This window comes from Symsagittifera roscoffensis, chromosome 10 (genome assembly GCF_963678635.1).
Source record: "Symsagittifera roscoffensis chromosome 10, txSymRosc1.1, whole genome shotgun sequence".
Taxonomy (NCBI): domain Eukaryota; kingdom Metazoa; phylum Xenacoelomorpha; order Acoela; family Convolutidae; genus Symsagittifera; species Symsagittifera roscoffensis.
In genome coordinates, this window is record NC_087071.1 from 21832342 (window position 1) to 21843988 (window position 11647).

Consider the following 11647-nt stretch of genomic DNA (forward strand, 5'->3'; position numbering starts at 1 on the left):
AACACAATTTAACAAGGAGTTCGAGCCAATACAGCAAAAGGGCAGACGTTACATCTACAGGAAAGGATCGAAGCGGAACTAATCAAATTGTTGGATCAAAAACATCATCAAGCTCGATAAATGTTCTGATAAACAACTTATCAGACCAATAGTTATCACAGTAAAAAAAATCAAATAGTTAAACTGGCACTAGACTCCAAAAAGATCAAGAAATACATATACAAAAACAAATACCAAATGCCAAATATTGACCTACTCCTGGATAACATCGCCCAAGTGGTGAAATCAGATAAGTCAAATCGGACATTTTCTCCACACTCGATTTAAGATACGCACACCCGTTAGATAAAGCAACAAGAGAGCAAGTTAATTTCAGCCTCAGTGGCGGTAATGCTACCGGAACCTACCAAATCCGGACAGGCTTCTACGGCCTTACGGATATGCCAGCAGAATTCCAGAAGGCAGTCGATTTAACACTTGCTAACTGCAGCAATACTTACGCATATCTGGACGATATCTTGATTGTAACGAAAGGTAATGTAGAGACACAACGCCAAAAACTTCAAACAGTTCTAACAAAACTTGATGGACAAAACCTCGCAATCTCTCTAGACAAATGTAAGTTTGCATGCAAACAAGTTGAGTGGTTAGGCTTCAACATCAATAGTGAAGGAACCAAACCACTTATAAAGAAAAATGAAGCTATTAAAAAATTATCGCCCCCATTACTTTCAAACAACTAGAAACTTTCATGGGTTCAATACACCACCTTACATATAACTTTTTGAGGGGAAGCGGGCGCCAGAAAAACGCATTTTTTTGTCAACTTTTATAAATTTTCCAAAAAGTGCCCTACTGCACAGAAATTTTGGCCAAAACAGAGTCTTTTTTCTGCTTTAGGAGAGCTCGGTTTGGTCGACCTAAAAGAAAGTTCTTTTTCTTTTTCAGCTAAATTTGTTTTCAGTGTGATATCAATTCTCCTAAACTCATCCCGCGTGTTGATCCCTGGCTTTAGTTTCCTTAAATGAAGCCCTTCCAATGTTAGCTGTTCGACTGATCGCTTATCTCCTAACTCAACTGTTCATTGGTGTATTCAGCCACACACACACACTGTGTTACATTTTCGCCTACCGGGATGTTTTTTTGTGGTCATCAATCTTTGTGGCCTAATGTCAAACAGTTTGTCCAACATCGGTGAAATTACATTGGGCTTTGTAGACCATATTGGACTTGAGACTTCGCGAAATTGACGAATTAAGGTAGGTAAGGGCAGTGGTCAATTTGCGGGTCAACTTTGGTTGGCCATTCCACTTGGTAATGATTATTTTTCTATTGCTTTCAATTGATTTACCTTGCTGAATGATTAGGTTTTTATGTAGATCTGCTCCCAAGAACCGTGTGGAACGTATATATTTTTAAAAACCTCATGTTCTGAAAAAGTGCGCTATTTCTGAAAAAAAAAAGCTTGCCTGTATCTGAAAATTTTTGGTACCATGTACATTTAAATTGCTTGATTGCATCTACAATAATAATTATGTCTGAAAAACCAAGATGTAGTTCTCATCAAGTAATTCAACCGTGAATTGTTTGTTAGGGTACAATGTTTTCGCGGCTTGCAATACCACGTTCGGGTCGACTTTTACTGTCCACAAATTGTCTACGTATTGTAGAAAAAGCGTCGAACCTGCTACGGTAGGTTCACAATCTTTCATTGAGAAGCTTGCAGTACAATAGTTTCGAAAAAAAAAGATAATTTGATTGTATGAATTAAAGTAGTCCAACTTCTGTGACAAATTGCCTCTAAATTTGTGTTTTGTTTTTGCTAATTACCTAAACAAGTTATGTTTTTCTGCTATCCGGGAATGCGGCTCTGTGGAAACGCACAGTGAAGTGAAGAGGAATTTTTATTGATGTAAAAATTTGTTTGGGGGACAATTGTTTTGATAAATTCAATCAATTCAAGCACAAATATATCGATGCTTCGAATTGCTAAAACAAAGTGTAATTTTGTTCTAGGATAGCCCTTTTTTGTTGACTAGTTCATAAGAGCGAAGCTGTTATATAAAGAAGTTGCTTTGAATTATTGGAAGTTTTCTTTGCTTAATTTCAAAAAAAAATACGAAGAATAGTCCTAATTTTGTGACAACTTTGCCTCTTTTTTATGTTCTGTTTTGTTGCTGATTACCTTAAAGTTTTTCAAGTTTTTTTCTGCTTTCGGGGAATGCAGCTCTGTGGGTACGCACTGTGAAGTGCACCGGTAAACTTGTTGGCTCATAGGTTATTTGTAAAGACAAGTGTTTTGATAAACTCAAGTTAAAATTTAGTTTTGGAAAACCTACATTGGCGAAATTCTATCACTACGAGGCCAAACTGTGCATTTTGTGAATTGTAAGCGCGAAATACGCAGCAATGGCGCTAACTCTGTTCTTCCTTTGTTTTTTCATTTCCCTTGATCGTTCCTACAAACTTTTAACGTTTCTAAAGATTCGTCTCCGGAATCCAGTAACATACAGACACAAAAATGTGCGCACATCGTTGCACAGTTTGACCTCGTAAGGATAAAAAACGACCTTTTTTGTTTCTACCAAGCTTTCAGACAAAATTCAACTTGATGAAGACACTCAACTCTAACTGACTGATTTTGAACATGCAGCTAAAAAATTATTAGAATAAACCGTTTAATTAGTAAATAATAAGCAATTTTGGGCAGAATGAGTTAAAAACTGTACTTAAATTGTTTCCAGAATATGCCACTAAATCTGAACGTCATTTTTGTTGGTTATGGTTTTTCGTTCACTGCAACTGTCCAGGCTTCGTGAGGTTTGTTGTTTTCTTTCTAAAAACACATTTCAGTTTAGAACGGATTACTAAGATCAGATCCAAATGAAAACATTTTTTTGAAGTCCTTCCCAAATTAACTGTCTTCATCTCCTTCTAAAAATGCGTATTGAGCGATATATATTTTTTTGCTCCAAAATAGCATTGCTGCTTCAAGCTAGAAAATTGTTGTCAACCTAAGCTGACTATTTAAAAAAAAATTTGTTTTAACCGCACAAAAATCACTTAAGTAAGTGACTTATTTTCTAACTATTATTAATTGGCCACAACTTTTTTTCTTTTTGTTCATCAAAACAGCATGATCGAATCTGTAGCTTACTTGACAGTCTCTAAAAATACATTCATTCTGAACCCATTTTTCTTACATAACGATTGATAATTTACAAGCTGCTGGATGCTCCAAACTTTCATTGGAGCTCAAAATTTGTCAGTAACCTCTTTCACAGACCTACAAAATATCGCATCTTTCCATTACAAAACATTTAGCATCTCTGACTAACCTGTTTCTCGGCTGGCATAGCACGATGATTCGAATGCTCCTTGCAAACCTACAAAAAGTGAATAGAACACTACATAACTAACTTGAACTGAGTCAATGAAAAGCAAAAAGCTAGAAAAATTGTTTTCATCAACCAAATTTGTCATAGTTTTTGTTTTAAAACTTGCTGAGACAAATCTGGTTGGTGAAAACATTTTTTTTCTCGTTCGTTTTCATTGACCTTGTTTTTCATTGAATCCTTGAATGATATTGGTTGTTCACGTGTACAAATTATTCAAAGAGCAAACCTCTGTGTTCTCCTTGGAGGCCGAGAGATAGGGAGGTGGTCCAATGATGCTGAGAGCCACTGGTAAGAATATTAGGCCGTGGTATAACGCGAGGATAGACACCAACATGAAAGTCTGAAACAATCAATACGCAAAGCTTATGACGGTTCAATTGATAATGACCGAAGTTTCCAAAGTGTTCCTTTAAACAAAAAACTGATGGAATATACGTTAAAACAAGAATTAAAATGCCGAATTTGAAATCAAAGTTCAATTGAGAGACACCCATTTAGGGAAAAGAAACTTTTTTGACAGAATACAAACAACCCTAAATTTTAATTTCAAATTTTATACGGTTAAAGTAATTCTGAGAATTGATACCATGCTTTTTTCATTTGCTGATTGGATAAACGGGAACGATTGAATAAACTGATCGATCGGATAAATTGAAACATAAAAACTCGGTGCATCTTAAAGTACCATACTTCTTCATCGATTCAATTTGCATTGCGGCGCATTTTCACAATATTTGCACAGTTTAAAGGTTTTTTTTCCAGAAAAAGTAAATTGTGAAAAATAATCATAAATAATCATTTTCGCAATTTTTCAACCACTTTTTTCTTGTTTGCATTTTAACTTCGTTACCTGGAAAAATGTTGTGAAGGCATATGATGTGCAAAACGCGAGAGGAACCAAAGCAAGACAATTGCTGAATCCCCCGTTGAAAACTGCCCTTCCGATCTCCATCAGGCATTTCTGAATGCGCTCTGTAAACGTTTACATAGGCTACATGAAAAAGAAACTGACAGAAACAAATAAAAAGAGCAATCTGCAAATTTTTAGCAGTTTTCGCTGGCAAAATTGAGTTTTCAAGTTACCTTGAGTAGTACTTTTTCTGTCCATTGCTTTTTCAAAAAATTCAGTTTTTTTTAGAGAAGTGCCATAAAATTTTCTTAGGGCGGCGTTGGCGCCAAAACATATGTAAGTTGAGATAAGAAGGTCGCCGAGATTACAAATTTTTGGTCACAAATTTTCAAAAAACGCCCAAACCGTGTGGTTCTTTTTATTGTTTTTTCTTCTTCGACATTAATAAGCATCAGTTTGAGATGCAATATCTTCAGAAAAACTTGTCGAAGCCTGCATTATTTTTTTAGTCCTTGTCAATTAGATCAAAAACTCAAAAGTGATTTAATTTCAGCCTATTTTGAGTAAAATGAACGTTTTTTGCGTCTTTTATGAGTTAAAGTTGCATTGAAATAAAAAACTAAATTGGAGCTTCTCAGCAAAAAATAGGTGTTCAAAAATCTTGACTGAAATCTACACAAGATCATTAAGAAAACTCGGAGAAAAACTGAAACTATGAAAATTCTACATCTATAGGAAATTAATACGACAGTGAGCACACTGAAAACTTTTTTGATGAAAAAATTAGTCTGAAAGATATTTTACATTATAACTGATATCTTGCTTCTTAAAAACTCATTTTGTTTAGGTTATCGACAAACAATAACATCAGCTTCCAAGAATTGAAAGGCTTAATCTATCAAATTTTATCACTATTTCAGATTCTACAATAAAAGATGGTTGCGGAGTGATCGCCCTAGTGGCAAAAAATCTGTTTTTTTTTGTTTTTCTTTCTCGAAAATCATCAAAAGCCTAAAAACCGATCGGAGCCGTCCAAACTTAGAAATAGGACTTCGAAACTTGTCAATACGCGTCAGATCCGCACTGTTTGCGCAAAGTTTTTTGGAGCTCAAAATCGGGAAAACCTAAACTTGGATGGCAAAATTCTGGTCATAAAATACGGACATCTACCCATTTCCAGTCGGGCCATATTCGCACTGTGATAAAATCGCCATTTTCATAGTTCAATATTCAATGTACTTTGAAAAAAGAATGTTCAATTTTAGATTTTAAAATTTTGACTGGATGCCTCGAAAAACCAACTGTCGGTCGCGAAATTCTGCAAATGATAATTCATGACAGGCTTACGTCTGAACATAAAAGGCGTAATTAACACGAGACAAGCAAGTGATGATATTCGAAAGCCACATTAAACTCTCGTGTTTTTGCAAGAAAAAGTTCTCGGGGCCCCATTTCTTTTCACCTGATTGCAATACCTATGTTCTCGACATAATCAGTTAGAACTCCACCTGCACAAGGTTTTATCAATAATGATTGAAATCCTTATTTTGCTAAGACGATATTCTTAAAACTATGCAGTTTTGTCGGGTTGCCCTTGCAATGCAGACTTCTGTGAATTTTTCCGGCTTCTGTCGCAAAAAATAAGCGATTAAATTTTCCAGCACCACATTGCTCAAAAAATATTTAATCATGATTTTTATTTTCCAGATGGAAAACTTGTTATTTGGGTGCTCAAAATAAAGTAAGCTGACCATTAATCACATGTTTTTAATTTTTACCTTTTCTCAATCCTGTGTTTTTCATGAAAGCCAGCCCAATATGAGCGGAATAATCAACAGCCAAACCAATAGAAAGAATAATGTATGTAGCAGTTATAAAATTCACATCCGTGCCCCAGAAATACATCAAGCCAGCTGTGTCAACCTACACATAGAACAAAATCTTTATTAAGAACAAGTTTTTCTTATTTATAATTACTCAACTAATTTTGAGCTAAAATCGTGCTGGTGGTTTTGCTAGATATGTTAAGAAAGATTTTCCAAAAAAATGCCAAACATTTTCTAACTGTATGTAAGTATGATAGCAAACTTGGTTTGTCTGAAAAATTTTTTAACCACCGATAGGTATCTTTTGCGCGCGTTAGCAAACTTACCATAGTCATCACGACACACATCAGAACAAGTAGACACGTGACTATATTAGCCAAGAGAAGCAAGTTCACCAATAGCGCAGCTGCAAAAGCCAGAAGCATATTGCGGATCAGCTCATCTAGCATAATCTACCAACAACTATATAATTTTTTAAAGCAAACTTTGAAAAAAAATTAATTGAAGAATCCAAGCCAAATAGTATAATCATTTTTAAACCTTAAAGTGATTATTACACTAATAATTATTGAATAAAGTTATTAATTTTGATTTTTAGCCTTGAATATTGTCTTTGAAAGATACTGTGTTGCTAGCGAATAAAGACAAAGTCAGCCGGTCGCTGTGCAAGTAGCTCAGAATGTTCAGACCAGAATCATTTAAAAAAAAACAAAAAAGTTTTTTTTTTTCAAAATAGAGTAGTTTTTGTGGGTAGTGTGAAGACAGAAGTGTAACAACGCCTAGAACATTTTTGAAAAAGAACAATAGAAATGTTTGTATTTAAAAAAGGGGTGAAGAAAATTGAAGAACAATTCCCACATCTTAAAAATCTATGAATTGCAAACTTTCTACATACCTTTCTATCTAAGCTCAACAACAATTATTGATCTTTTTTGTTAGAAATCCGAGACAAAGTGATCCAATTAAAACTGATTATGGTTGTGAAAAATGGAACACGATAAGAATTGAAATAATTTAATTGTCAATTTTGTGAGAAACTAAAATCAATTATAATCCAATATTGTCAGTTATGCTGTTTTGGATTCCACGGATAAATGGCTAAAACACTGTTGTGCTCAACATTGCTCAAAAAACAAGCATTTTTGCGGAATCCGCAACAAATGTGTAGAATCCCGAACCAGTTTGAGATCTACGAACAAATAATAATCTATGTGTTAAATAAACCTAAGCTGTCGCGGAATCCGAATCTGTAAGTGGAATCCGCAAATTGTAAGCGGAATTCGAAAATTGTAGGCGGAATTCGCAAATTGCAAGCAGAATTCGAAAACTTTTAGCGAAATCCGCATTAACTTGCGGAATTCACTTATATTTGTGGAGTCTGCATACATTTGCGGAATCCGGAACAACTACCTATATTCGCTCGTTGCGGAATCCGCAACAAAATGAATGTGCCGACAAAAATTACCTTAAAGGTATTTGTACGCGGAATCCACTGAAATTTCGTAAGTGGAATCCACCTACATTTTAAATTATGTTTGAAGATTTGTCTCTGGAATCCAGGAAAATACAGACAAAAAAATTATGCGCCTATTCAGTGCACAGTTTGGCCTCGTAATCTATCACTTATAATTGGTAAAAATGTATTGTCATTTTGGAGAGATTGACTATGAAGAAACATTAGAATTGATGCGGGTAGTAGCGTCTATGTAATCTGGACACAAACATAGTTTTTTTTGTGTGCTAAATTAAATCATCCTAATTGAAAAAAAAAAAACGATTTGATACAAAAACGTTCAAAAATTGATGGCATATTATCTAAATTGAATGTAATAATCCTCTTTTCAGTTTCCAAACAAACTCTGATTTGGCAATTCAAAGTTAAAAATGAAAGCTTACCTTATAATTTTTTATAATAGATCAGTAATAGATCTAATAGATCAGTAAATTTTTTATAACGAGGCCAAACTGTATTTTGTGAATAGTAAACGGATTTTGCAACAAGGACACTCTCTTTACTCTTTGTTTTTTCTTTCATTTTTGATCATTCTGACAATTTTTTTTGTTGTTTAAAGACTTGTCTCTTGATTCGCAGTCAATAATTTTTTCAAGCCAATCCTAGAAAGGAGTCGTTGTTAAATATTGTCTTATAAATGGCTTCGTGTGGAAAATTTCTATCCTCTATATAACATTATTAGCATGATGACTATGCATAGGCAATTTTCACATGCAGCAAAAAAACCCCTTTGCATAAAAGTCGGATTCGAGGAAATTATAGCAGTCTAATTATCACTCGCCTTTTCACCTTCGCCGAATATGAAAAAAATGTCATGTACAGTGAATGCCTCTGATTGAGATATATTACTCAGCTTGTCCACAGTCTCTCTGGCAATGTCCATGATACGAATTCTGTCAGAAGACTTCTCATAATGTTGGATCGAGTAGCGGTACCGTGAATACTGAAATATTTTTCAAAAGGTTTCAATCAAAATTTTTAATCTAATTTTTTCTCAATATCCAATTTGAATTTGCTTGGTTTTTTCATTTCCACCGCTTTTACTACAGGGTTATTTTTGCTGTTACTGCCCAATGCTGGAACAAACTAGAGCAAAAATTAGATTAATTTCTTCTCACCTTGATACTGTTATTTGCATGAAATTTCACATTTGAAATGTACGCATTGCCATACTCAGTGTTAATGAAATCCACCAACTGTGAGAAGAACTCTGACTGTGTTTCGGGCCAACCTATAAGAAAAACTAAGCTCTTAATTGATTTGCTTAGGGATGAAACGAAAGCGTTTTTTGCCAAGCCGTTAACTAGCGCAAAAGTTATAAAGGTTTGATATTTCTCTAAAATCATTATGTTGTTTAATGTCATGTAAACGAAAAAGCTAATTTTGATCTCAACCATTGAAAAAACTAATGCTCGGAAAATTTATGCGAAAACTCACCGTTAGCTGTAAGGTTTGTCCCAGAATCATTCAGCCAGTTTTTGTATGATTCCAGCCAAAAATCAGCAGAATCCCGGACGATTCCAAATTGCTGTTCTAGTTGCTCCATGTTCAAGATCAGCTCATCAGCTTTGTTGTAGTAGTCAATATTGCCTAAAAAAGTTTACGCAAGTTGAAGGATTATGATTTCAGGTAACACCATCTGAGACCAACACATGATAACCTCATTAAAAAAGTGATCTTAGAGATACGCGTCTGAAACATTTAAAGTTAGGAATTTGATGACTAAGACAAAACCTTGAAGGCAAAACTCTGAAAACGTTAAAATTGGTGCCGGATTAATTTATAAACAACAAGGAGTCGAGTTTCAAGCATATACTTTTTTCTTCTTGCCGGCCATCTAAACTATCGCAACATTCACAGTTCAAATTAAATTTAGTGTTCGATATTCTTTTTTTAAAATTTCCAGACAACTGAAAAACTTCTACCTGATATAATCGAAATAATCGATGACTCTCAAAAACAAGATTTTAATTTTGATCAAAAAAATGCTTATCATATGATTTTCATATATGGAAATTGTATGATATGCATTTTTCCATCAGCAAAAACACAAATTTGAGGTTAAAAAAATTTTAATCTTTCTTTTGGTTGCAAACCTGTTTTTGTGCACAAATATAAATTTTTACAAAAAAAATTTGCATGAAAAATTTGACTTTTTGTGTTTATAACGTGGTCCAGGGTGAACTTTTCACCCAAAAAAGTCAAAATTCCCAAGAAAGTCTTTTTTTTTCTGCAAACACGCTTATTATTTTTTTATTTGTTTGCTAAGATAAAAGCAAATTTGTAAAAAAACAAGCTTTTTTTTCAGCTACCAAAAATTATCTAGCCATTTACAAAAAATTACGTTTTTGTTATATAAATTCACGTGAAAATGTAAAAAATAACCTAAGTGGCAAAAATCACCAATTGCCGTTTATCTGCGTGGTAATTGCCAGTTACACCCTGGGTTTTTGTATAACAAAAAATCCAGGGTTAGTGTTTCGGATGAAACACCAAATTTCAAAACAAATTTTTTTTTTGATCTTTTCATTTATGGAAAAATGCTTATCATACAATTCCATAGTAAGGAAAAAATGCTTGTCATATTTTTTTCATATTTTTTTTTTGGTCATCATGAAATAGTATGAAAAGCGTTTTTTGTCAACCCGGGAAGTTCATAATGCATTTTGATTTTTTCATTGAGCGCTCCTAAATTTGTATTAAAACTTGTCTGAGAAATCAAATGGCCAACGAAAAAAAGTTTCAATGACCAATTTAAAAAAGTCACAGAGTCTAAAACTAGTGCTTTGTCAAAAACACAATCAAAACCAAAATTCGATAAAAGTTTTCCCTAAACATTTCGCGGCAAAACTTAAAATCGTTTCTGCTTTGCAGACTCCAATCCGTAATCTCCCAAATGATGTTTTTTTTTTGTTTCAAAGATTCAGCAGAAAATCTAAAGAACCAAAAAACATACATCAGAACTTTGCTTTTTTCTTGAAATAGAATTTTTAAGATCTGTTTACAAAAATGAAGCGGTTAACTTTTCAGAAAAAGCTACAACAAAAATTCTGGAATTTTATGACTGTTCCGACTTAAGAAATAGTTGAGGAATATATTTGCGGGATGATGTTTTATTTAGACCAAGTTTCGGAAGTGCTTTTGAGAGTAAAACTAACCTGTGTTCCCCTTGTTCCCCAACCTGTTTGCTTCTGCTGGTTTAATAGTTGAAAGAACAATGTATGGTGCTGAACGCGTAAGACGAATTATTATCAAACTTTTCCCGGCATGAAACCTGGCAATTTTTTAGTCATATTACTTCCCCACGCTACTCAAAGTTTTCTTTGATTGTCGTTCTTATTAATTCATATTTGCAACCGATAATTCTATGTTTTGACCCGATATACGAGCAGTATTGTCAGTACTTCTTTTTAGAACATTGTGGCCAAGTTTGAATATCGTTTATCATCGCAAAACTTTTTGATAATTACATAATTTTCAAAGTTCAAAGTTCGCGAATATACAAAAGAATATAAATTAAATTCTAAATATTAGTTTGAACAAAATGATGACTTGGTAAATGATGAAAACTTGACCGTAGATAGCAGAAAAGACCCAGTTGTTTAACTGAGAGAAAATACAAGTACCTATATAGACAAAGCAGTTTTCACCGTCCTGTGGAAAGGTAATCGTGAAAGTAATTATTCTCAGGTATGAACCAGTCTGGGTTGATGTTAGATTCTAACTGGCTGACTCCGTATCCAGACACACAAAACACGCCAGTTGTGAGTAACAAAACAATTATCTAAGAAAATGAAAACCAATTGATAATACTTATAAAATTGTTTTTCGTCGCTCTAATTGCCGTTTTTTTTATTTATAATCGTTACAAGGGCAAACTTTGCACTGGAATAGCCCACGTTTAGTGTCCGTTTGCTTCTGGATTCCAAATGTTCCAAATTGTAAGTAGATTTCACTTACAACATTTCTAAGCTGCCTGTTTTTGGAGCGATTTTGAGCAATAGTTTGTATTAGCTATATGTCGGTGAAATTCAAAAGAGCAAAGAAGATCAAAAACAAC

The 11647-nt window shown here is 33.9% G+C and overlaps 2 protein-coding genes across 2 annotated transcripts; both read right to left on the minus strand.

The window, feature by feature from the left end:
- Nucleotides 1-2744: 2744 nt before the first annotated feature.
- LOC134855201 (patched domain-containing protein 3-like) lies at nucleotides 2745-6575 on the minus strand. The gene is made up of 6 exons (XM_063871647.1): nucleotides 6401-6575; nucleotides 6027-6171; nucleotides 4249-4370; nucleotides 3625-3738; nucleotides 3339-3386; nucleotides 2745-2836 (listed from the first exon to the last, which is right to left on the minus strand). Exons 1-6 carry the CDS (start codon nucleotides 6521-6523, stop codon nucleotides 2780-2782), a joined length of 609 nt encoding a protein of 202 aa, XP_063727717.1. The 5' UTR covers nucleotides 6524-6575; the 3' UTR covers nucleotides 2745-2779.
- Nucleotides 6576-8123: 1548 nt separating this feature from the next.
- Nucleotides 8124-11244, minus strand: LOC134855202 (uncharacterized). The gene is made up of 4 exons (XM_063871648.1): nucleotides 11214-11244; nucleotides 9025-9177; nucleotides 8706-8818; nucleotides 8124-8530 (listed from the first exon to the last, which is right to left on the minus strand). Exons 2-4 carry the CDS (start codon nucleotides 9131-9133, stop codon nucleotides 8354-8356), a joined length of 399 nt encoding a protein of 132 aa, XP_063727718.1. The 5' UTR covers nucleotides 9134-9177; nucleotides 11214-11244; the 3' UTR covers nucleotides 8124-8353.
- Nucleotides 11245-11647: the final 403 nt, after the last annotated feature.

Bases quoted from the DNA above. Each gene is read 5' to 3' on its own strand.
- LOC134855202 (XM_063871648.1), bottom strand. From the start codon at position 9,133: ATGGAGCAACTAGAACAGCAATTTGGAATCGTCCGGGATTCTGCTGAT. The intron at 8,819-9,024 runs GTGAGTTTTCGC...TTTTTCTTATAG, and splicing joins GACAAACCTTACAGCTAACG to GTTGGCCCGAAACACAGTCA. The intron at 8,531-8,705 runs GTGAGAAGAAAT...AAAATATTTCAG, and splicing joins ATGCAAATAACAGTATCAAG to TATTCACGGTACCGCTACTC.
- LOC134855201 (XM_063871647.1), bottom strand. From the start codon at position 6,523: ATGCTAGATGAGCTGATCCGCAATATGCTTCTGGCTTTTGCAGCTGCG. The intron at 3,739-4,248 runs GTAACGAAGTTA...TGATTGTTTCAG, and splicing joins CCTTCACAACATTTTTCCAG to ACTTTCATGTTGGTGTCTAT. The intron at 3,387-3,624 runs GTTTGCTCTTTG...CACTTTTTGTAG, and splicing joins CCTCCAAGGAGAACACAGAG to GTTTGCAAGGAGCATTCGAA.